The sequence below is a fragment of the Haliotis asinina genome, chromosome 1 (assembly GCF_037392515.1).
Source record: "Haliotis asinina isolate JCU_RB_2024 chromosome 1, JCU_Hal_asi_v2, whole genome shotgun sequence".
Lineage (NCBI taxonomy): Eukaryota > Metazoa > Mollusca > Gastropoda > Lepetellida > Haliotidae > Haliotis > Haliotis asinina.
The window spans coordinates 88,968,282-88,995,575 of record NC_090280.1 but is presented as its reverse complement, the minus strand read 5'-3'; the positions used below and the strand labels follow the sequence as shown (position 1 = coordinate 88,995,575).

General features: G+C 37.7%; 1 protein-coding gene across 1 annotated transcript; it reads right to left on the bottom strand.

Annotated features, from left to right (window-relative positions):
- Positions 1-10,384: 10,384 nt before the first annotated feature.
- Positions 10,385-26,756, bottom strand: LOC137284031 (A-kinase anchor protein 10, mitochondrial-like). The gene is made up of 14 exons (XM_067815692.1): positions 26,562-26,756; positions 23,822-23,956; positions 21,732-21,827; positions 20,832-21,497; positions 19,795-19,893; positions 18,843-18,927; positions 18,096-18,219; positions 16,434-16,570; positions 14,803-14,947; positions 13,975-14,089; positions 13,202-13,385; positions 12,757-12,839; positions 11,077-11,114; positions 10,385-10,615 (listed from the first exon to the last, which is right to left on the bottom strand). The coding sequence occupies exons 1-14, from the start codon at positions 26,584-26,586 to the stop codon at positions 10,448-10,450; spliced, it is 2,100 nt and encodes a 699-aa protein (XP_067671793.1). The 5' UTR covers positions 26,587-26,756; the 3' UTR covers positions 10,385-10,447.
- Between the last annotated feature and the right edge of the window lie 538 nt (positions 26,757-27,294).

The following is a 27,294-nucleotide window of genomic DNA, read 5'->3' as shown; positions in this document are numbered from 1 at the left end:
CATTTCTCATTATTCCATGTTCAGTAAAATAGTCTTTGTTGATTCTACATTCTGTGTCTGTCACAAATCATGTCCTCTTTTTCAGTTTTTGTTTTCAGTTTCTTTTATATACCTGAAGACTGATGATCAAAAACTTTTCAAACTATTCATGCCATGGTAGGAAAATAATTAATAATTATTAAATACCCATTCAGCTGTTTCTAAGTGTACATTTGCTCGTGATAATTCGTATAGTAACCCTGTACATATTTAGTTTGTACCATTTGTAACTGATCCTTGTCTGCACAATGCATTTCATTTTGTCATTGCATTCACATGTTGTGTTACTTTCTTTATCATACAGTTGCATTGCTCTGTAATACTGAGTGAGTGTTCCAGCTATATGGCAGCAATCTATAAATAATAAAGTCTGGACAAGTGATCAACAGCATGAGCATCAATCTACATAATCAGAATACAATGACATGCACCAACCAATTCAATGAGTCTGACAACCCGATCCCATTAACTGCCTCTTAAGACAAGCATGGGTTACTGAAGACCAATTCTAACCAGGATCTTCATGGGTGTCATGACGTGTCGGTGGAACATGCGACGCCAGTGTGAAGAAATAGACAATGAGTGAGTGAGTTTAGTTTTAGGTTGCCTTCAGCAATATGTTCAGGGGACACCAGAAATGAGCTTCACACACTGTACCCATGTGGGGAATTGAGCCCAGGTCTTCATGACCGGTCCTCATGACATGTGATCACTTTAACCACAAGGCTATCCCACAAATGATTGAAACAATAGTGAGAGAGTGAGTTAGGTTTTATGCAGCCTTTAGCAATACTCCAGCAATATATCACAGCAAGGGGACACCGGAAATGACCCCAGATTCCCACATCGTACCCATGTGAGGATGAAACCCACACCTTCAGCATGCCAAACGAATGCTTTAACCAGTAGGCTACCCCACCATCCCATCATTGACTAAAACAACACACGTCATCATATAAATAAAGGTTTTATTTTGATTGATAGATAACTATAATACATAACAGTTTGTACAATGCTTGATACAGTAACAACATGTCTACCAGACTATCTACACACTCTCTGCTCAGACACAATGTATATACACTCTGGCTAACATCAATATCTCTACATATATAACAGTGATGCAACCTGATTCATCATCTTCATGTGACAACTATATACAGGATTTAAATCACAGGAAAAACAAACCTGGAAAGTTCAACACCACTTCTGTGGCTCTATCTGCTACAGCCTGACCACCTCAATCCAGCTGTCCTACATTCTGGACAACTGTGACAAACATCTTAATTCACACTAAAGATATGACAATACATAAATCTGGAAATATGTTAATTCCAGACACTTGTTTATCTGGAAATTCCCCAGATGATATCACTGGGGATGGTTCTGCACTTCTAACAGGGTTCTGCTATGAATGTTGCAGACCTTATCTACCACATTTCCATTTTATCCCACTCTCCTGTGTGAAGAGAACCCACAGAAAAAGACATTCATACCACGGACACTGCCTAGCATCAGTACATATATACTTCAGGCATGTCACCTTCATGCTGGGCTAGATGGTTGGTTGTTTCAGCTATATGCCATTATATCCTGTCAGTAATCGAGTCTGGACCTGACAATGCAGTGATCAACAGCATTGGTCACGTGTCAACAAAGTCTGCGAGTTGGATCACATGATCCTGTTTGCCACCTTGTATGGTTATTGAAGATCAATTCTAGAGAGACTTTAACAGGTCTCTTCAAGTTTGAAGGAGCATACAAAGTCATGCTTGTCATAACACTGAATGGTAAAACTTACAGGTAAGGATATGGTTCTTACTTAAAAATACTCAAATATAAAGTGATCAGAGTGACCTTATCTGCAAAGGGACATAACTCTGACGTATAGTGAAATGCCTTAAACAGAAGGTGCCACTAATAATGTTTGGTTTTAAAAAGAAATCTAAGTAAATAACAAACTGTAGGGATACTGGCAAGATCAGAAAATGTCCAAAATTTAGATTTTGTAACAAGAGGAATTATATATTTTCAAGGTCAAGTGGGTAGAGTGACTGCCTGTAGAAACGACGACTAGTGGTTTGATCCCCCAATCCATATCTGCATCACACCAAGAGACGTCAAACGTTACCTTGCCAGGCACTTGGCATTAAGGGGACAAAACAAGGGCCAGTCAGAGTATGTACAATGTATCGAAGGGGTATCATTGGTAAACTGTGGCAGGTGTCTCAGTAGGACAACACTTGAAATCTGGCATTAATCTGGATGTAGAACGAAGGGGTGGAACAGTATGCGCTTACAAAGGTTTGGCATGTATTGGTATGAGGCCTTAAGTTCAGTATAACAATTAACTTTCCAGGAAAATAGTGGCTGTTTAGCAGAGAAATGCACAGATTTAGACAAAATGTCTCAAATTCTTGACATTTTAGACAAGGTTCATAGAATGATGGCACTATATTTTTTATTGCATCAGGGCTAATTGAACTGAAGGCAAAATATTGCATTTCTACTGGTATACTGTTTCACCCCTACTGAATATGCACATCCGTTTCCCCCTCAACACCATGAAAATCACTATATAAATGCAATTATCATGAATATGATGGAAAAATATAACTTCAACCCAGCAATAATCCTTATCTAACCATGTTGATAATGACCCTGTATCTTTAGGTTTCTCTATTATTGCACAACTTATCCTACTGGCACACAAGGATAAGTTGGACCGGCGCAGAGAACGTGTATGAGAAGTAGGTGGTGCACCTCAATGAGCAAACTCATTTGGTTTGTGAAAGGTTGAGCAGATGTAGGCTCGTACATGTGTAGTGCATGACATTGAAATTGATCCTGCACATTGCTGCACATACCTTGCTCTCAAGACTCTCATGCGGTTAGTGTAGTAAGTCGGTAATACACTACACTTGATCACGAACAACCTGGGGCCGTTTGATCACAATGGCAAGTGATAGCGGTCAGCACTCAGAGATGCTAGTATGGGTCAGTTGTCAGGTCAGTGCTCAACTTATCCTTCTTTGCCAGTAGGTGTGACTAGCGAGGCAACCTCTCCAACATCTGTCTGCTTGTAGCATTAGTTCTCTGAGATGGGATAACCTTAAAATGTATTTCAAAACCGTAAACGATGCTTTATTGGTAGCAATACAAACCTGAAAGTTAAGTTCTTTTACATAAAGAGCAGTAACAGTGGGAAATGTTTCAATTGGGAACATTGAACAGCCACAGCACTGAATTTTCTGCCAAAATCTTGAACACCAAATAATAAAAACAAAAGTGGCCTAAATATTTTGTTGTTTCAAATATCCTAGCTGTATGGTCAGCTGCTGCTGAAGTCAGGACAACACTGAGTGAGTGAGTGAGTGAGTGAGTTAAGTTTTATACTGCAGTCTGCATTCCAGCAATATAGGGCAGTTTGTAAATAACTGAGTCTAGACAAGACAATCCAGTGGTCAATTACATGAGCATCGATCTACACAATTTGGGTACGAAGACAAATATAAAAAAAGTCAGCGTACCTGACCACGTGATCCTGTTAAGTGCTCTGGACAAGTCAAACTGGTGACATTCATTCAGCAAGACTGATCACCCGAAAATGTAAATGCCTCAGCAAGCATATCTCATTGCAACAGTCATGGTTTTCAATGAAAAGCGAACACTTTACCCACTAGGCCAACCACACCCAGTTGCCTCTCACAACACTGGGTCAACTAATTAAACAGATCTTCACAGGGATTTTGGGTATGTAAAATTACGAGTGTAGTTGCACTCATATCACCAGCATTTATACAAACAAACAAAAATAAAACACCCTAAAACCAGTTCAACATATATCTCTATGTACGCATGTTCAAAAATAAAATATTGACACTATATAATTATGAATATCTTCAATAAACAGAAAGACATGAATGTTTTCCACATGCTGAAATCATACACAAAATAAACAAGTATGCACTAAAAAATAACAATTGACATTCCATTCATGAACTGACAGGTTCAGCTGTTCAGTTTAATAGTCATAAAACAAGACACTTGATACAGATGTGCAACTTTTTTCATTATTCATATATGGTGTTTCTTGGGTAATACTTGCCTCTTTCATCAGGTGATGAAGTCACCAGGTGGTGTAAATAATTAAGAAGTTGCACATCCATAACAAGTGTCTTGTATTACCCAACCAACCTCTAAATGCCTGTCAAGCATCTGAGTTTGACAGTCCTGAATAACTGTAAATAAGACATGAGATCTGGCATAACAGTAGTGCAATTCTGGCTTGACTTCTAACAGTACATATCCCAATTTGTAACAAGTCTCAGATGCATATTTCTGAAACTGGGAGTGAGTTGGTGTGAGTGAATTATGAGTGATTCATGACTCAAAAAAGCATTTCAATGAGAATATCACAGTATGTTCACTTGAAACAGAATGAAGGCCCAATGTGAGGCAAATCGTATACATTCACCAGTAAAGGGAAACAGCTCAGTGTAGTGACTTTCCACTCCTACAACAAATGAGAACGAGTGAGTTTGATTTCACTCCACTTTCAGCAATATTTGAGCAACATCATTTCAGGTGTTTCACATTCCTTTACAGAATCACATCATTTTACTGTCAATCTAATCATTGGGTTCAAAACATGATTCTTGGTTTGACTGCACCAACGCCTGCATCACTTGGCTATCACCCCACATCCAGCTTATTGGAACACTCACATAATGTCAGTTACAAATTGAGATCTGACTTGTTTCTAATGTTTTTTTCCAGATAAAATGGGACTTCACATAAAATATAACTCAATATCTGTCTTAAACATCATTCACACATTTCTGAATAACACAAAATATACTGTTATTAATGTTAAAATGCTCTGTGAAGATCAGTGGAATGGCCAAACATCTTGAACACCTACAGGTGTCACTTTGATCAGCACAGTCAATTCAACATACATCTACCTACTGGATAGTAATAGTAGAAAACCACATACATGATAAAAGTTGTGCTGGGTTTTTCATTAAGCCAGAGGACATTTTTGGGCACCTGCATTCTCTGAGACAGGAGGAGCCAAGTATTGTAATTCTTACATCAATACATATTTTTCATGTCAACAGCTTAGTTATTTTTATAAAACATGAAACATTTTTTTTTCCAATGACGTTTGATACTACTAGTTCTAAAAACAATTCATGCTTTTGAAATTATACACCAGTCATTTCTTGTCAAGTTGACACAAATGAAAAGTGTATAATGTACATTACTAAGTCAAGTCCAGACATGAAAGTTAGCTTGTTCGTTTGTTGTTTAACGCCACACTCAGCAACATTCCAGATACATTTCGTCAGTCTGCAAACAACTGAGTCTGGACCAGACAATCCCGTGATCAACAACAAAAGCATCAATCTACACAACTGGCATTGTCAACTAAGTCAGCGAGCCTGACCACACAATCCTGTTATTCACCTTTTACAACAAGCATGAGTTACTGAAAACCATTTCAGACGAAACCAGGACAGATGAATCCCTAGTACATTTGATAATATATTACCTGGGATAACTTCTATGTTAATTGAGTAGTATGTATTTCTTAGTTGTGTAAATGTCCTAATTAGACTGGAATCAAACATTCGCCACATATCACATAGAAAGTGTGCTGTCAAAGAATGAACTTAATGACAAAGCTGGGTTTAAACTACATTCTGAACAATATTCCAGTTGTATTTCGGCTGATCATCTTAAAATGGGAGAATATGGGGAATAAAGTTTCAGACATTTACCATGTCAGCAAAACCTAAGAACGTAGGCATGGTGATGACAGACCTAAATACATATTCAGGACAAATCAGGATTCAAACCCACATTTATCAGTTCCTGGTATCCCACAGGGACAGAACTCTGCACAGCGGATTGCATTGTACTCTATGCTTTGACCACCCACAGCCCTGATAACATATTTTAGATACTTGTTAACAAGGCAACTTTCTAGATCAATAAAGTCCAAATTAACAAGGTTTCTGAGTATTGTGAAAACCTGCATTGAGGAATTTTGAAATTTTACTTAAACAAACATATCTGATACTGACAGGGATTTACAGAACGCAAATTTCCAAGTCCAATATGCATAAAAATTGACTTTGGATGCAACGAAAATTTATCAGCGCATCTACAGCGATGCAGAAAAAGTCCAAAATATTTTTGCAAAAATTCCAATCACGTAACAATAAGTGATCACTGAGTTCGATACAAGCTGGGTTATGGTATCATGTGCAGTTTCATTACTGTAACAATTAATATGTTGATCATGATACACAATACAATAACAGTGTTAATGATAATATTTAAGCATCTGGGACCTCTATTTTGTTGTCCAGGACCCGATATTATATGCATGGGTCACAATGACCCTCAAATACAGGACTCAAGATAAATCCCTGTACTGATAAAACACTATGAATCTGAACAAAAAAATATAATTCTGATATAACTGTATCATTTCAACAATCTCTACACTTCAATATATACTGTACAATGCTGAATATCAACACATACCTCAGATTCTGAGCATGGTATGTGACACTGAATAGTCACCTATCTAAATTTGGCACCAAGTAGATATTAAGTAAGATTCCTGTGTTCGTGGTAACACAGGTACCACACCTTTGTTGTCGGTCATGTAGGGGTTAGGCTCATTAAATAATCATTTAAATTCTCATCACCTGTTCAACCCTAAACTGACCCCGTCAAAAAATATTTTGTTCATTCTGATACTCCAGGGAAGTTTTTTCGACTCTTATTTTGTTTTTGTCATTGAATCCAACTTTTTGCACACATCAGAACCTGCACAGAGTCAGACTGGCACGTCAATCCTAGTCATAGTGAGACATTTTTCATACTTTGTACAGGGACCACGCCTAGTAATGTGTCATCATAGTCTTGTGGAACAATAGAAATGAGTTTACAATTGTTTGAAATCAGAGGGCTCATACTGCATGGTGTCTGTATCTGCTGACCATAAAAATTTGAAAGTCCAAAATACGAAAACAGAGTGACAAGATGTTTTGTTAATTGCAATGAGTAAAGACTGTTTATGCAATAAAAATATGTGAACGTACCTTTCAGATCTTAGTTTTCTTAATATTAAGGATCAAGACTGGCCAACAATATAATCAGATGCATTCTGTTTCATATATTCTTTTGATATTCCAAAAATGCAGAATGTTAAGTTCTGAAAAAAAAGAAATAGAAAATATCCTCCTTAGATTAGTAAAGCGTCATAAGAAATAAGAATCATTTCAACTGGATAAATGGGGCTCCTTTCACAAAGCACTAAGGTGATTTTAAATCACTAAGGCAACCTTCGTGCAATGTTAAAGAATGGCAGTTAAGGTTAATGAGAGTAAAGGTTGAAAAGTATTTCAGTCATGTCACAATGTCACCCTTGTTTTCTTATACAATGTAGCGATTACATCTCTGAACTTAGAGTAACTGTCTCTGTTCATGACAAAATGCTTGTCTGCAAATGGACAGTTAGACCACATTCCCAGTTCACAAAGCAATCATATCGCTAAGACTATTGCATATTTTAGATACTTGTTAATCAGGCAGTTTTTGGATTAATAGTGGCCAAATGGTCAAGCTCTAATAATATTGGAAAAATCTTGCATCAAGAAATTGTGAAATTTCCCTGATACCTTAACATAGCTCATAGCTGCTGTAGCAGTATGAAAGCTCTGTGGAAGATAGATCGGATGTTTTAAATAAAAAGATAACTGTCCATCGCTACCTATCTCGTATTTAACAGGATGGTATTATGACTGAAACCAATGTCTTATTTAGCTGGCCATACCAAGGAACATCATTAATCCACTGAGGAAAACCATTGGGGATTCGGACTGTCGTTATTTGAAAGTGCCCAGATGAAAAAAACTTTTACCAAAAGAATATAAGGAATATGGTAATAGTTCATAAATATGAAGGCTGGTAAATATTTACTATAAAAAATACTTTTGCTTTGACATTTTCGTCTGACACAACTTGCTAGGAGGTATATATAGACTTGTATGATGGGCACTTAGAAACTTATTTGCATTGTTGTGTTTAGTAGCTCAGTTGTTCAAGTGCTCACTCATCCTGTAGAAGATCTGGGTTTGATTCCCTGATATGTGCATCCTAGTGTTGTAATGTACTACATTCTGTAGACTCAAACCCATCACCAGATCCTGTCACATCTAAGGGTTGCAATCCTGTTACAGCCTAAAGAGTAAGCGAGCGTGTTTCAATTTCATGCCTCACAAGAACGTGTATCAAGCAAATGAAATTAGACTTGTTCTTGTCCAAAAAAATGTTAACATTGACATGATTAAGCTGAGGATAGTGTTTTCTGCAAACTTTTTACTGAGACACCATGAAAACTAGTGTCAGGGAAAAAAACAATATTGCCATTATCAACCATTTACTGATACAACTTAGTTTCAAAATCAAACTCAGGTTAAATTTTACAAATGCAAATCATTTCTGGCTTATACATGAATTAAGTGAAAGTCTGAGATCTTATTTCTATTTCAACTCTAAAACAACAACCCAGATAAAGATATTTCTTCAAAGACAGGAACACACAGCACAAAGTATAATATAAAAATATAAACACATGGAAGAAGCACTTTTGAAGAAAATACTCAAATTCTGACTCCAAGAAGAACCAATGGCTAACATGCTCCCAATGGTCTTAGTCAGAGCTATTAGCAAAAACCTTTATTAGTCTGGGTAAAAATATAATGCTAATAATATTGAAAGAAGGTGAATCTTGGAAATTTGTACAAGCTTGCAAGGATATGTACTAGCCCCGGGCAGCAGGCTTGTGTTATGTTCAATCCCTGCGATGGTTGATCGGACTATATTATTCAGGAATGTTAAAATATTGTTTCTCCATATCCTACTTACATGCATTTGGAAACCAACCTGACAATGTTGAAAACTAACTCTCAGTTACATTATGTTCAGTCTCACCTCCAGTATGTAAATCACACACAGGACAGTTTACAAGTTACTGAGCTCTGTTATTTCCATAAATCTTAAACAATTGTATGACAAATGATCAGCTGTAAAACAGTCCATAATATACCAGTTCTACCTCATAGCATCACAAACTACTTCTTGTTTTTGTGATTATAAATCAATGGAACAGCAATATGATATGCTTACTTAGGAGTAGGAAGGATTCAATACCACTTTGAAAAGTATTCCTTTTACCAGTATATCATACTTGTCTACCTTATTTCGGGGGAAAGTTCAAACTGAGGCAGGTTTGAGACATTCACCTAGTGGTGATCCAATGATCGAAAATAATTGAATATCGATCAGAAGAAGGAAGAAAAACAATTATTGATTGTAAGAAACATATTTACAATTAATCAGGATTTTGTTGTTTTAGTGTAACACTCTTGAATGCATTTAACTAACCATACAATTTGTCAAATACTCACAAACAAACATGAGCAACAGCATAAAGTTACCTGCTTTGAAAAATGTTAATCACTTTTATTGTATAATTACAATTCCAGTGTTTTTCTTGCATTTCACTGCATGACAGTATTATTTATTAAGAAAAAAACATTAATTAGGAAAAATTAAAAACCCTTAGAATTGGTTATTACATTAAAAATGTAAAAATACTGATTATAATCGATAATCGTTCACCACAAGTCCTCTGATAATCAATAGTGGATTGGGTTTCTAATTCCCACCAATAAATTGACTATGTTAGTGGAACCCACAAGCACATGTTTTTTTCTTCTGAAAAACCTACAGACAGTATTTGGTTCACCGGTATTCAAACCTACAGTTATAGGCTGCTCAGGTGCCCAAAAGACACTCTTGCAGAAGAGCTGCCATTGTTCAGGTGGGCACTAAACATGCAGCCCCTGTCATATACTGACTTCATTTTTAAGTCAAGTGAGCTAAACCTGCTTGCCTTTCAACTAATTTCACATGCTGAATATTTACTAAGTATTAATAAATCTGATAAAAATATCAAATTCTTGAAAGTGCATCCCCTCTACAAGGCAGTACTTCTTGGAAAAGCGTCTGTACTATACACAAGTAAATACAGTTGTTAGCCTAAAACCAGCCTCCTGTCAGACTATGGAATGACGATGATCGCCAACTGCTAACAAATATCACATTTTAACAAAAATATCATTCATTTTACATGGGAGATGTACTGCATGGAAGATTTACATATTGATTATAACATCAGTATCAGTAATCAATCACTCCACCAGGAATGAATCTGTCAATCACTCCACCAGGAATGAATCTGTCAATCACTCTACAGTAATGAATCTGTCAATCACTTATTCACTAATACATCCAAGAACAGTCAGAGCACTGGTTAATACTGCTAGGAGTTACCTCCCTTGCTGGAGTGTATTGCACTATCAGGAGTGTTGCGAGGAGCCAGTTTGGGTGATGACGATACGACACCGGCGTATATATCTCCTGTCTGAGTCATCGTTGTCACATCGTTGATGATCATTTGTGCAACTCTCAAAGCCATGTCTTCCTGCTCCTGTGGAAAATTAATAACGTTTACTAACATATTACATCTTCTGTTAGCTCACTAAGGTCTTTGGTCTTTAATTCAAAGTAGGTGGCTGAATTTCTCACAGATAATACTGATCTTACAGATAAATACTGAAAAGAACACATAAACCATTGTGGAAGTATGACTGACAAATTATACTCACAGTTAACTTTTTCTGTTAGAAAAAAGATTTGCATACAGGTTTACCATTTGTTACAAACTGTAGTCATAGAATGTCATGTTTCTTTCATTCAGTATAACTGGAAAACAGTGAGGGCAAAACATACCAAGTGCCGAAAACTGTTTAAGCTATCTCAAACAGAAATGTGTTATAAATTAACAAATCAGCTAATCTACTGGGATACAGTGGAAAACCAGGAGGAAGGATGTGAGGACAAATTAAGGAAGTTTATAAATCATAAAATATCTAAATTCCTCATGCAAACCTTTTCCTTATCTTTCTTCTTCTTGAAAAATCTTGATCCTGAAAACAAATTAAAGTTTTTTATACAAGATATTATTAACACATTATAATGTCAGGCAAAATTCCATAATTTGAGAAGACGTTTTTAGTAGTCTTTTTGATACAAAACTTTAAGACACTGAAGGTTATGTCATAATGGGTTAACTGAGAATCGAGTGATTTGAGCCCTTTGAATGGACAATCATTTCATTCACAATGATACATGTTCATTCAGTTATTAGTTGTGGTCACATCCCAGAGTGCGATGTCAATAAACCACACTGACGCAGATCAATCATTCTAAATTTATAACCTTAATTGTCTCCACTCCTGTCTATGGCAAAACCATCAACACTACACTTCTAAGGCGAGGATAAAGTGTGAAGTATCCCAAAAAGCAGAGACAGCTGCTGATAAGCACAATAAGTTAATGAATATATGAATCTTCACAGTAAAAGTTTCAAGCTCTTTCTCTCAGATCAAACCTAAAGTATGCTCTCAATAAACCATTCTCATTGATTCTACGCTATCTGTCCAACAGCTTTTCTAAACAAATTCAATAACTTCCTCCTAACATACATACACTGCAAAGTCAATTAGCCTTCAAACTATTTTACAAATCATAGTGCTGGAGGGACTGATCGATAACTGGTGAATTGATTAGTCCTGCTTGCCTCAGCGATTACTGATGAATATGGGAGACTAATCGATAATTGTATTATAAATTAAGGAATAATTATTATTTGGGTCACAATGTTTATCGTTTTGAATGATAATTATCATGGGTCACATTCCATATCATAAATGGTCAGTACTAGTATTTTGGCAGCAGGCTTTCAGGAAGTGCTTCAGAGTCACCTCCCCTGTACCTTTATCTTTCGATTATTTGTGTTACTTCCGAGAGACTGTTCTAGAGCTTTCCATGTAGATGGGGATGGTCGTAAGTTCTCAAACTTTCAGGAATTACTGAATGTATATACAAAGGGTAGTTGCCGTGTTGTTGACACGGAAATACACACAGATTACTGGAGTATGTACGCTTGATCATCATAACCGCTGCCTGACCACTTGCTGTGTTACATTCTGCATAACTGTTTTTTCACTCTCACATCAAGACTTATATTGTGACCCATTACTGTAGATTGACTCATTTGCACTGTATATGAAACCTCCTTTGTGTATCTTTTGTATGTTGCTGTTGTTTAATAGAAATTATTGAAAATTTCAAACTTCTCAGTGATATATTTTGCTGGTTCTGAGTGGATTTTTCACACCTTTTGTTACTGTGACTTTTAACCGTAACATTGGATATATCAAGGTCACCCAAATTTAACTGGTGTCTGGATAATCTCCGAATGTAGGTTGTCACCAAATTTGAAGATACTGGGTACAAGAGTGCATGAGATATTGCATTGACAATATTTCCAAAATTGGTGAAAGTGTCACATGACCTTGAAAACAAGGTCAAGGTCACGCAAATTGACTTATGTCAGTGTAATCTGCCAAAAGTATGCTGTCACAAAATCTGAAGAAATTTGGTAAAACAGTTCATCAGATATCCCGTTAACAAGAACAGAGGTGTACATATGCACGGATGCTGATGAATACATGGTCCCCAATACAGACCTCGATAAAATCAATCATTCTGAGTTAGCAATCTTACCTTTCTTTTTCTCATGATCCGGCTCTGGTGCAAACATGGACTTGAATTGACCAAGGTCATCAACAGCCCCCAAAGTCATAGCACTGGAACCAAAAGTTTCAACTGTGAATGGCAGTAATCCCAAATTCTTAAATTTATTGGGTTCAGTTTTACAAGTTGTTACAGAAAAGTGACAACACTGACAGTTTGAAAACCTTTTTCCTATTCCCGGATCATAGTCATCCTGCACTGAAGACAAAGGTTTTTGTCACTAATATTTTCTGCAGGTCTAATAATAACATTCAAGAAAGACAGAATCATATTTAGCCTCTCGCAACAAGCTTAGGCTGCTGAAGATCAATTTTAACCCAGATCTTCACAGGTTTGCACGAGGAACCTAGGACATGAGAACAAGATTGTCAGCAGAAAAAGCTCAAAAGTCTGCATTGAACAGAAGTAATCTTACCCAGCTTCTGGTCGTTTCCACAATTCATCTGGATTGAGAAGCATGGAGTCGATCCGCATGTCATCCTCAATGCGAGTGAGGGCCTTCTTCACATGGCTGGTATCCATGGCTAGGAGGGTGTTCTTGATGCCGTCTGCTCCGACACTTTGACTCCCAACACTGTGCTCTGATGATGCATCACTCTCTGTAGGTGAAAATACACAGGACTCTGACTAAAACAGTCATGGGCCAGACACAGATCATATGTCAACTTTTTCACTTAGCACTCACTCCCTGTCAGTTATTGATCAAATCCTCGATTGGGGCTCAGTAGAACTGTATGGAGCCTGGTACCAAGCACAGTACAGACTCACAATACAGCATGATGAATGGCAGCAAAAGACATATTTTTTCGCTAAACAGTTTGACACCTTCTAAAAGTACTGGCAAACAAGGATAAGTTGAACTGGAGCAGAGAACGTGTTTACAAGAAGTTGGTGGTGTAAAAAATGAGCAAACCCATTTCGTTTGTGAAAGGTAGGGCAGATGTAGGCTACAGCATGTGCACTGCATTACAATGAAACTAATTCTGCAGATAGTTGCACATGCCTTGCTCATAAGACTCTCACATGCAGCAAGTCAGTACAACCTGAGGTGCCAGTGGGCGACATTCATACAGGACTTTGTTTAAAGATAAATTAAGTTTGAAGATCTATCCACTTTTCAGGTGGGATGGAGATGCTGTCAGATGTTTATATTCTAGTTTTGTCCTTGACATAGTTCCTTCAACTCACCTGTTCTCCTGTGTTTTGGCCTGACCGGGATGTCTTGAGCTGTTTGGACTGTGCTGACTAGATCGGACAGGTACTTGTAATACATGTCACTCTGGAGGTAGGCGGGAAAGTAGAACTGAAACAACAGTCAGAAATGGAATCCCTGTAAATCTTGTGACAGGAACAAGGTCAAAATAATTCAACAAAGACATAAAACCGGTACATGTTTATTTATCCTACAGAGTAAACATACTGAATTTCTTTTTAGTACTACAAATCTTGCCACAAGTGTTTGTTTTTTAAAATGGCTGCAGTGGTGGCCATATTGAAAATCAGATAAATCATCCATCAAAACATATTGTACCATCACTGAAAGAAACGTCATAATGACGGGTGCATATGTTTAGAGAAAATGTTCACAACTGCTGATAATGGACAAACAGGCCAGCACCTAATCTTCTTTAGTTATGGCATGGCTGGTTGGTTTGATGCTTAACACCACACTCAGCAATCTTCCAGCTATACAGTACTAGTCTGTAAATAATTGACTCTGGACCAGTCAATCCAGTGACCCACAGCATGAGCATCATCTATTCACTGGCATAACAATGGTATCTGTCAACCGAGCTCGTGAGACTGATCACCCAATTTCTTCAGTCATCTATTACACCAAGCATGGGCTGCTAAAGACCAGTTCTAATCTGGATTTTGACAGGTCATTTACGGCATGTGAGACATGACTAGTGTTTGATTTCGTCAGATATGTTGAAATCAGGTTGCTATACACAATACTAAAAGGTATGAATAGACTGAAGAATTACATGAACTCGCAGTGAAGCACAGACATACCTGCTCTAATGTACTCAAGACCACATCTCTAGGTTTGGCAAAGCAGTCAGGTAGAGGACCACCTTCTCGGCATATATTGCCTTCCACCATAAAGCGAATCTTATCATCAAATCCTAAAGGCTGTGTGGCTTGTAGGGAGAAATACCTGTCAAGATACATAGGTTCACTCTGACAACAGATCATGACAACCAAGAAAAAAATATTCCTAGTATACGTCAACTACTGTATTCCTGCATACAGAAATGCTATTGTTTTCATGGGTGCCATAGGGCACATAAGTGTGCCTAAACCATTTTATTATCCACTTAAACATAAACAATCAAACTGATTAAATCATTTCAGTTTATTCATTTTTTTTCATAAATCAGTTACCATGTAAACCTGCAAACTGCTGGGTCTCTTCAAAATTACAACCTCAAGAATAGTCCAGCATCATTTGTCATGAACCCTTTAACTAGTTCCGCAAACCATGTGCTCTCATCCAAAACGGGATTTTCAATGCCTGGGCCCCATTTCACAAAGCTCTCGTAATCTTAAGATCTCCTAACTTTTCTCATAGCATTCGTACCTCCTAAACTGTAACACAGGAAGTAAACAAGAAGTAAGCTACGAGAAAACTTACGAGACCTTAGGCTTACGAGAGTTTTGTGAATGGGGGCCTTGTAGGGTAAATTATGAAATGAAGAACTAAACAACCATTTTCTGTGCCTGAAAATGCAAAACTATTGTAACAAGTCTATTGTATAATGTGGTATCCAATTTGTCAAATACATGATTGGTTGTGACTGGGGCTGCAATAAATCCACTATACAGTGGATATATAACATATCATGAACATTGGGTAATGACTATGAATACAACAAAAAATCAGCAGTACAGGTAAATACTATTCATTCAAATTTGGGAAACAATAACAAAATATTTTCCATGTTTAAATCATATTAATTTATCACGTCATTGACCACAACACTATCACACTAAATATAAAACAGTTAGGGCTGTGAACTGGCAATAAATTGCATTGTACGAAATTGCAATTATGGTGCCCATATCGTGATATGTATTGCAGCATACTGGGAACGTCAGCATTTGACAGTGAGTGCCTCTAATTGTCCTATTTTGTACATTCCAAGTCTAAAATATATATTGTAATATACACTAACAGCAATGTTAAAATTGCAATGCATACTGATTCTTTTTTCATATAATTTCTGGTATTACAACATGTCGATTTTTCATTGAATAACAAAGGAAAACAATTGTTGTGAAGGAAAGTCTGTGTAGATATTTATTTAAACCATAAAGACAACCACACAAAGTTCTTATACACTCTTTACCCAATATACAGGGTCTCAGAAAAAAGTATTGCAACACATATCACTTGAAAAGCATTTTGCCAATAATGAGGTGTAATCCTAATAAGAGAGTTGACTATTAGCTACCTAGTTTGGGCATATTCCATGTTGCACATTTTACTTTTTGGAAAAGTCTTGTAAATAGTATATGTCAAATGTAATCATCGCCTTAGGGCATTAGTAACTTTGATCTCTTTGTTGAACAAAGTTTTAGCATCCTTTGACTATGTTGGAGCTTTGCAAAAATGTTTACAGCATATAGCTGTATAAACTCACTTGTCATAAAGCACCATGGCATCGTCCTGTGCCTGCAGACCATTATACTTGGTGCCCTGGCTGGCTAAGTGCTGCTGGAAGTTGTCTGCCGCCAGCCAGAACTGTAGTAGGTGACAAGCATCTTCAGTGTCCAAGAACTGGGGCAGACAGATTGAAACTGGGTCAAGGTCATGAAACCACAATTTCACATCGAAAAACAACGGCATTGGAGGGAATTAGATGGAATGAAGCAGAATTAGATGAAATGATCCAGGACAATTAGAGAAAATGAACGAGAATTAAAGGGAATGAACCAGAATTTGAGGGAATAAAGTAGAGAATGGACCAGAATAAGATTCAGAGGGAAAAAACCAGAATTAGAGGGACTGGGATGGGTTAAATGCCACTTTTCAGTGCTGTTTCTTGCATGACATGTATTATATGTAAACTTTAAAATTTTAAATTCTGTTCATGGCAGAAAATTTCCTTTAAACATTAATCAAATGAATCCACAAAACTGTTTCTTTGATATTTAAAGGGGCACTGATGCGGAGCAAATAAGGTTTCTCGCCAACGGTCCAATTATGAAACCAAGCTGCAAATTGGTCAGCACCGGCTCCCTCGACCGTGATGAACACAGGGACTGGGCTCCTGTCCGTATTAGCAGGATTTCTTCAGCCTAAACAGTGAAGAGGCCGGATGACCATCACAGGCCATTATTTGAAAATATCCATGGTATTCCTTGCCTGTTTGTAATAAAATATCCCAGCAGTGTAGTTTTTTCTGATGCCTGACTGATCCAATTTGATCCCATTTCTGTGTTTTTGACCCCGATATTTGATAATGTCGTGTGAAAATAAGATGTCTACAGGCACGTAGCTAGCAAGCCATTTGTTTCATATAAGTCTGATAGACTTTTTCGCATATTAGATTGTTGAAAGACACAAGAGACAGAGCAGGATTACTTACCAGCTGCAGATGAATCGAATATCGTTCTTGCATGTGGATACTGATGGATACATTCCTGAATGAGGTAACAGCCTGACATTGTTGCTATAGCTTTAGTGTGTTTTAAATTTAATACCTGCATTTTGTTTTAATTTATTCATTGTAGCATTCAGCAGACTCTGTATTACAGAAAACATGCACTAGGTCGCAAATAGCGGGTGTGGTTTTTTTCACTAACTTTCAAAATACATACAAACGTATCAAGAAACTAATTATAGTTATAACACAAACTATGAAGACATACACTGACTTCTTTATTTTTCAGTCTTAACCATTTTTTTTTACCACTGGCAGATGATTAATTTCAAAGTGTTTCATTTGTTTTCACAAGGAGCCTGTATATAGTTGTAGATTATCCCTGGTCTTCCTAATAATGACTTCATCATTGTTGGTCAGTCTATACTTAAACTATCCATTGCACATATGGGTGGTGCAGCAGAGGTCGCAAACCAGTCACGAATTCTGGGATATCATCCGGGTACTCACGGAAGAAAAACAATAACAAGAGAAAGAACCAGTCCATAGAAATTGCTCCGCATCAGTGCCCCTTTAACTGTTATCACATCTCAAGCATGTCAATAATCACAACAAAACAAATCAGAAAATGTCAACATCATGAGAAACAGGATTTTTTCTGATATGCAACACAAGAATCAAATTGAAAGAAGTGCCTACCTCCATGAAGTAGGACAGGGCCAGCTCGTTGTACAGAACATCGGCGAGGTAGACCTTGCCGCTAGTCAGGACATCCACCTGGTGTTTGCAGTGATACTCACTGTCCAGAAACCCAGAGTAGTACCTGGAACAGACAAGTGAGTGAATGAGTGCATGATTGAGTGCATGATTGAGTGATTGAGTGAGTGAGTGAGTGAGTGAGTGAGTGAGTGAGTGAGTGAGTGAGTAAGCAAGTTTGGTTTTAAGCCACTTTCAGCAATACTCAAGCAGTATTCCAGCAATATCGAGGCAGAGGACACCAGAAATGACCTAAACACCTAGTGCCCATGTGGGGAGCGAACCCGAGACTTCAGCATGACAAGTGAACACTTTAACCATTAGGCTACCCCACCACCCCATGTACGCGATCACAACAGAACAAATGAAAATGCCACTCAGGTTAGAATGGATGTTCAGAAACCCAAACTTGTTATAAGAGTGGATTGGGTGGTCAGGCTTGTTGACTTGGACGATACCTGCCATTGTATGAATGTATTCCAATTGCGTTGATCCATATTCATGATATTGATCACTGGGTTGTCTGGCCTCAGCTCTATTACTTGAAGACTGCTAGTGATACCATTTAGCTGGAATATTGCTGATTATGGTGATAAACAAAATACAAATAAACAAAGCTCCTCAATGGCTTTGTCCCCACAGTCGTAGGTGGCAAAAAACACATTAAGATACACATCCCGAAGCACTCACTCCTTCCCCATCCTGTGAAAGACAAACTCCTGGCAGTCTACGAAGCAGTCCGGATCTACGTGACCATCCTCCTTACATATACGGCCTGGAAATAAAAAGTGTTACTATGGTAACTATAGGCACTATACGGTAACTATATAAGAGTCGGATACAGCTTCTTTGAGAAAGGGGGTTGTGGTGTGAGTGTGTGTGTGTGTGAGTGAGTGAGTGAGTGAGTGAGTGAGTGAGTGAGTGAGTGTGAGTGAGTGAGTGAGTGAGTGAGTGAGAATGAGTGAGTGTGTGTGTGCGTGTGTGTGTCATGAAAGAGGGAGTGCATACTTAATTTTCACTCATTTTCCAATGGTCATTTAATAAACTTTCAGGACAGAAAGGGGTTGCACACCCCTGCACCCTCTCTCTGAATCTGGTGATGTTCGACACTGAACTTATGTTAGTAGCCAATTTTGATAAATTTAAATGAAAAAACCCTTCAAATTAAAAAAACAAATGGTAATGTCAATGTTATATTTCATTCTTAGATCATACCATCAATGCCTCATTGAGAAATATATGAAGACGGATGACAAATACTCCAGTCTGGACCAGTGATTGATATCATGAGCAACTATGCATGTTTTGAGGGTTGTCGCTTGTCATATCCCAATTGCTTAGATCAATGCTCATGATGTCAATCACTGGATTATAGCACAAATATTGCTCAATGCAACGTAAATCAATAAACCAACATTCAAAACAATGAAACAACATCAACTAAGCCTCTCACCCAACCAGTTCTAATCTGAAATCTCCACTGCTGTAGTTCTCCATTAAACACAAAAACCAAAATTGAATTTTAAGTCTTTTACATTTTGTGAAAGGTAAACAGTTGAACTTCATGTTAATCATAAACAGGTATATATTCTCTAAACATGCAATACTTAAGAAATGAAAAATAACAGCATTCATTACTCACGTATCGTCTCATTGCGGATCTGTTCAGTGATACCAATAGGGTGTGTTGCATCTTGGGATATGTACTTAGTGAATATTGTGACGGCATCGTGTTGTATACCTGAGACAACATGACATTTTGATAAACAACGCTGTATATTTGAAATGACTAAAGCAAATTAGCATGTAGTATATTATTTCACATTTTTAATAAAATTATATTTTGATTTCTATTCTGCAGAAAATATGGTGGTTGGGATAGCTCAATGGTTAAAGCATTCAAACTTCATACCAAAGGTCAGTGTTTGAATCTGCTTATGGGTACACTGTGTGAAGCCTATGTGAAACATTGTGGGAAAACTGCTTAAAGAAGCAATAAAGTCACTCCCTCACTCTAGAAAGAGTTATAGTCTGGCAGAAAATGTTTCAGGGTGGTGTTTGACAACTTTACATTAAAACTATAAGTGCTATCTGTTTCCAATTTGGTGTGAGGCTTTACAATTCTTCTACCACTGAGGATTTTAATTGTCATAATTTATCACTCGGTAATAAGAAAGTTGTCTATTAGGGTTGTCATTATTTCAAGTCACAACAACACCTCACATGCCAAGGGTGTTGAGTTACTTACCGGAACAGCGACCTGGTCATGCAAATAGTCAGGTCACATGTCACATTCTTACATTATGCATGGCAGGTCATGTCACATGACTTCAAGCACGTGCATTGCACGAAGTGCACACACATCTACACAGAGAAATGTCCACATCCAATTTGTCAGCTGACACAAAAGACATTATTAGAAAAATCTATCATTATTTCAAATGAGAAAGTGAAAGGGGTGTCCATTTGTAGCTCCTGAAAAGTATTTCAAACAGACCCAACACGCCTTGGATCTCTCAATAAAGTAGAAGAATCCTCAATGGTAGAAGAATTATAAAGCCTCATGGAGATGGATAGCACTTATATTTATATAAGTTATAATTTTAAATTAAAGTTACCAAACACATTTTCTGCCAGACTATATTCATAAACACTTAATCAATAACAAAACTGACTTACTTTTTTTCAACTTCTCCTTCAAGTCTTGTTTTGAAAGTCCTGCATTACCCCTGCTTGTGTCCACTTGATCTGGAGATCCACCCCCTCCAGCCACAACCCCACCCCCTGTATCTTCCCTCCCTTCTGTCACAGCTACCCTGGGGTCAGCAGACGGATCACTGAGTCTCTGAGCAGGGTCACTAGCACTAAATACACTCTCTTGTTGACCTAGTCCATGTTGACTGGATCCTCCGGTCACTCCTTGTTCACTGGATCGTCCCTCTTGATCATCACTTCCTGCGGCACTATTTACACTACTTTCCACAGCACTATTTATACTACTTTCCACACCACTATTTACACTGCTGTCCACACCACTATTTACACTTGGGACTGATATACTTCCTATGTCTTGTTGTGAGTCAGCTGGAATATCTTTGGTTGAGACCTGCATGTTGCCCTGGTTACAAGTGACGGAATTCAAAGAGTGCGTTCTCACTCGCATCACAGTCGATGCATGGAAGCTTTCGGCGTCCAGCCAGAACTGGATAAGGTTCCCGGCTTTCTGTGCCTTCATGTAATAGAGGAAGCATGCCACACCATTTTGATCGTGTAGCATCTCCCTCAGGGTCTTTGACAGTCGTGACGAAGTCCGCATTGGTGATGTAGGACCTTGCACACTGCCACCTGGCAACAATGAAAGGCACTACTAAATCCTGTGACATCAGGCAGTCAAGGAGCTACCATTCATAAATTACGTAAATGTAATATTGAAATTATTATGTGATTACTTACAGCCTTTATTGTATTTCCATTGTGCATATCTTTGTTTAGACTACCATCATACCAAGCAGCCATGTTAGTACTGTGTTCAATTTCAAGCTCAATATATCTAGCATCCAGGTGAGGACTTAATCTCACCTGTCTGAGAGTCTTGCAGCGATGCTGACTGTAACAGCAGACTCGTGGGTCTCTTCTTCCCCGCGATGCCTCCATCAAGCATTGTTTCTGGCACACCTACAACACCACAGCACATCAAGTCCAACATCACTAACACAGTTCACCAGTGACAGCAAAACTAACATGGTGTCCATTTATATTGCGACAAACTCCACACCTGGCATGCTAATAGCACTAACAAACAACAACACAGCATGTTATTATCCTGTATAACCTCAGTGACAGGCTAGGCGCTAGAAGGTTACAGACACATGACTTAAAAGACACTAAACCAATTTTTTCATAGCAGCTAAACGCCTCAGTGGTGTAGTGATTGAAGCATTCACCCGCACAGCGGAAGGTCACAGGTTTTGACTTGAGTCATACCAAAAGCTGTTAAAATATGGTACTTCTTGGCCTCTTTCTCGCGCTTGGCATTATGGGTAAAATATGGACTGGTTGGCTCAGAGTCAGTATGTGTCGGAGTAGGGTATTCATGCGTAACTGTGGCGTGGTATCTCGGTGAGTCATCATTATATAGCCAGCATAAGTCCAGGCTAGTACAAGCAGTCACACATACACATGCATGCAGATCATCATATCAGCAAAATATTCTTAAGTAGGACATTAAACCCCATTTCACATCACCTCTCTTCCCCGGTCGCTGACATCTATCAGAAAGCACTAACTAAATGAATGAACGCAGTGAAATAGACTAAAACTTTCGAAGAACTATAAAACTTTGACACAAACAAATAAGTCCATTAAATTGGAAAAGAAGCCCCGTAAGAGGGGAGGATCATAACTTGATCAATCTGGATTTCACACCACTTTGAGCAATGTTCCAGCAATATCATAACAGGGGACACCAGACATGGACTCACACATTTCACATATGTGGGGAATCAAACCCAGGCCTTTGGTGTGATGAGCAAACGCTTAAACCACTAGGCTACCCGAAAGCCCTGTTCTTCAAAAGTTAAGAGATGCTTAGTGCTTGTTTCCTTACACAATGTTTTTATTACGACATGTTATTGCCCACATGAGTTTCATGGCGGGGTTTACGATTAGGGCTTTATAATCAATCACTGACCTCTGATTAGGGATCTACAAATTGTGACCATCCACTAACAAAATCCAACTGATCACTACCAACAATTCCTGTATAGTATCTGATTGGGGAATCCATGTTAAACTGAAACATGATATATCTCAGTCGGACAGTCCTCCTGAGAGGGTATGTAAGTCCCCAAAGTTTCAAAGTCCATTTCTGTTGACCAAATTTTTAATCATAGAATATCTGTAATTTTAAATAATGGCTAAATGCCAGTACAGTCACCAGTGGCTGAAGGAATGGTGTAAATCCAGCTAGGGCCCATGCGGGAAGCAAAAGTACTTAATCCCCCATGGTCCCTGGTATAGTGGTTGCTGGTCATCTATAGCTCGTTTTTATTCTGTAATGTCCAGAATAGTTTATAATTATTAGTTGCATGCTACTCTTGAATCTCTAACTGTGATAATCTAGTTGTTTTACTCTCCCTTTGAGATTTTTATCATACAACATTATAAATAATACCATTACAAAAAAGTAGGTGATATTGGAATTACAACATGAATAAAATGCAAATGCTGAACACAAGGAAGCGACAGACATGAAGAGAAATTAAGGGGAAATGGATTCCTTTGGAAAAGTTTAATCTGTATGGATATATGTTACTCTTTCTCATATGTGCATTGGCTAGTGGTATGCTTGTAAAATGGATTATCCCCTACTTTTTTTAAAGGCAAACATAAGTATGACCTGTTCTAATCGCAATATCACTGAACTATTACCAAGGTGACATTAAATCTTAATTAAGTGACACGCAGGGGGCTGGGAATATAAAACTGGGGTTAATCAGGCTGGTGAAAGCAAGAAACACAAACACTAATGCATGCATATCACTTTGTAGGTATGATAATCTCAATCATGATTTAGAACTGCAAAAAGAACCTCCAAATAAAATCAGTGTCGCATTAACAAACGAAAAGACATGGCACCAAAATAGAATAAGAAGGAATTGTCTATGTACCAATATCTCCATTTAAAGAGTTGGGTGTGACTGGGCTGTGGTCACTGCGGTTTGACGGAGTCCGCTTCACAGTTGCCCCTCCTGGCGTTGCCGTTGGGACAGTTAATGGCGCTGGCGGCTCTGCTTTAGCCTTATCTGTGAAAACAAGGAAATGAATCTACATATGAATAATGAATCCTATTATTTTCAACAGACACCTGCCATCTCAAATCTAATTATATATTATTATTATTATAGCCGCTTCAATATATGACTATGTAAAATTGTAAAAAGGTAACAGCTCCATTTTAGAGGCAAAACATTTAACTTAAAGAACAAATAAACTTTTTGGGGTCTTCTTTTAACTTCTAGAAGTTTTATTTCAGTTTGTAGGCCATCAGCCCATATACAAAAAGCAATATATGTGATACTTTGCATAATGACATACCTATTAACTAGTAAATATGAAAGACTTGTAGTTAGTCTTAAGCGGAACACCAAATTCATTCTTAAAAACCTTGAGGTTAATTATTACTGAGTGTTTCCAATAAGTGAAGTCTGCTTCACTCTTGCTTCCCTAAGAAACCACCGACACGTTACATACTGCAGTACTGCAGCCAACCGGAAATGTAAAGAAGGGTCTTCTGTTAGTTGCATATAAAGTGTGTAACAAGTTCATCAATTTTTTATTCCTCAGCCTCAATAATGACATGTCAAATCGTTGCGTTGATGTCAATTGCTCCCAGGGGTTGGGCGATGACATCACCATGCACAGATTTCCACTGGACCCTGCAGTTCGTGCTAAATGGGTTATGTTTGGGAGTGCGAAGCGAGTGTTGTGAAAGCATGTAGTATATAACAAGTCTGATGACTCGACCCCTACCTTGCTTCCACAATAGAAAATGTTATTTAGACTTGTTTTCCTGTGCTAAGAAATCAAAACTACTCCCTAGTAGTAGCAAATGACTGACGATCAAAAGAAATCTGCATGACACAACTTGTAATGCAACAATTTCTTCCTCAGAAACCCTTTTGTCCATCATTCACATGCATATTTTACTTCCCGCAGAAAGTAGTTTTGATTTTGTAACTCGGTGAAAACATATCTAAATAGTATACATGGTATATATCCTCAGACTGGCTGATGTCAGTTGGAGAATCAATTAGATTATGATTTGTTTTCATCAAGCCAGAGAATCAAAACTACTTCCTACTCATACTGTCATAGTTAACATGGTTAGATGTGTACTAGAATCATGACCAAAAGGATTTTGCATGGCACAGCCTGTAATGATTTATAACTGTTAAGGCAACAAGCAATTTTGACAGAATAATCTATGAAAACAAATGAAAATGACTCAACACCATCAACAGTGATAAACAAAAATTAAGTTTAATCAGATAAAACCGATGAAGAGCATTCTGACTTATTCTAGCCACCATTCGTTTGCTTCAGACATGAATATGTATTATTCCTGCAACTGTGCTGCTTTTCACATGTTTCAAACAAGCATGGCTGACAGGGATCATACATGCCTTTGTGAGATAAGCCAAAGTCTTTAGGAGTGTACCCCCAACCCCTCCACATTTTTCTGTTACATAGTAACACCTAACAGTCAATGCACCTTGTCAGTCACTATTTCTATCTGTCCTTGTAGCTTATATTTAATGTAACTGTGTAAACACTTTTAACAGGCTGTTGAATCCGAACAGGTGTTTTTCAAAAGTTCTTAAACACTGTGTTGTCCATGGTCTCCAAATTGGGAAATTGTTTTCAAAATTGATAACTTTTGTACTGTTTATTCCTTCCTTCATTCCTTCCGAGTTATTCCAAGAAACCTGCAAAACACGAAACTAACTCACAAACTCAAAGCTATAAAATGTTCCGATAAAAGTAATGTAATCTGAACTGGAATATTTTGAAATGAAATTTCTACCCTGGAGATCAGTGATCAATGTCAGAGGCCTGATGAGTATCCCTCTGTCAGGTATATATACCTTGACCTGCTCGAGACCGATATTTGGCATCAAGTAAACATCAAAAGTGGTTCACAAACTGGATTTACAAATTTCTAAATAACAGTAGTTACTAATAATTAATTTTACATCTTTGTACTGATAACATGTATTTCACAGATAATACGACTTCTAAAGAGTGGAAGTGTTTTTATGCTTTGTTGTGTAAACATTACATTGTACTGGTATGTAGTCTTACAACACAGTGTTGAAAAACATCAGCATTTAAGATGATAAGAACTTGACCACAAAATCAATTACTAAACAATAAATGACACACAGGCAGGAGTAGCTAGTTCTAAATCCTGGATGAAACGCTGTATGTTGACATACTGCATTTAAAATGTTTGTGTCAAATAATATATATATCTTGGCTAGTGTTGAAATGCTCAATGAATATCAAAACACTGACATCAAAACATCTACACGGGAATATAGCCTAAATCTATGTTGTGAAACAAATGTTAGGCAATCAGTTTAGGCCCACATTTTTAACATGCCTTTTAACAGTCAAATTAAACAAATGAAATCAAAATAGAGTTTCAAATGCTCTCAAAAATAAATAGATGTCTAAACAAAGTAATATCCGTCTGAATGGACCATATATCACTTAAATATATGTAAACATGGGCCTGATTAAAAAAACCCGAGAGATTACATTTGGACGCTGATCAACAAATGACCTGTGACACAGGTGACATACACGAGAAACGCCTACCGATAGAATTCAAGAGGCAATGTTTACCTGTTTTCCGTCTAAAGAATGGCATGGTGCATACCCATGCACACGGACGTACACCTCATTTAATAATTGCTTTCGTCACGAATTTGGATTTACGTTAAGTTCTTCCATTTCGTAAGATATTTCAAGTGAATGAACTCTCGCAAAATCCTAACACGGAAGCAGCCATAATACATGACACTTTACGAAAACGCCATTCATCACAAAAACGAAATTTGAAATACAGGTATACTTAGAATTGCGATTTGAAATTTATGTTATTGGCATTTTTGATAGTGTTTTGGGCCGTGTATTAATTTATGTGACAGAAATGCCGAGTCGTATGGGCAGTGACACTGACTAGAACAAATGATCTATATTTTTCCGGTAGATATTTCGCATTATTGATTCCCATTTTTAAGGTGCTCGAAATGATAAACTGATTTTACACGGTTGCCACACTTGCGCGTTTGTGTAGAATGTACCAAGTTTTGACCGAAAGAGTGACTTTGAGTCCATGAATTCTGTTGTGTCCATAATTTTTTTTGTCGTGAGGAAACACACACGCACGCACACACACACACACACGCACGCACGCACGCACGCATGCACGCACGCACGCATATATTGAGCTAAAAAAACCCAAACAAACAAACAAAAAAAAGATCTGTTTAGCCAAATCTCGTTCTTGTAACAGTTTGTAAAAAGTACTCTGTCGCTAAAATGTTCTGTGTGAAAAAATACATTGGTTCCATAG

What these genes read in the sequence shown, in the direction of transcription:
- LOC137284031 (XM_067815692.1), bottom strand. Translation starts at nt 26,586, where the DNA reads ATGCCATTCTTTAGACGGAAAACAG. An exon ending in CCCTGTCCTACTTCATGGAG is followed by an intron (nt 16,571 to 18,095) that starts GTAGGCACTTCT and finishes TGTCTGCCCCAG; the next exon opens with TTCTTGGACACTGAAGATGC. An exon ending in GCCATGGTGCTTTATGACAA is followed by an intron (nt 14,948 to 16,433) that starts GTGAGTTTATAC and finishes GTATCTTGACAG; the next exon opens with GTATTTCTCCCTACAAGCCA.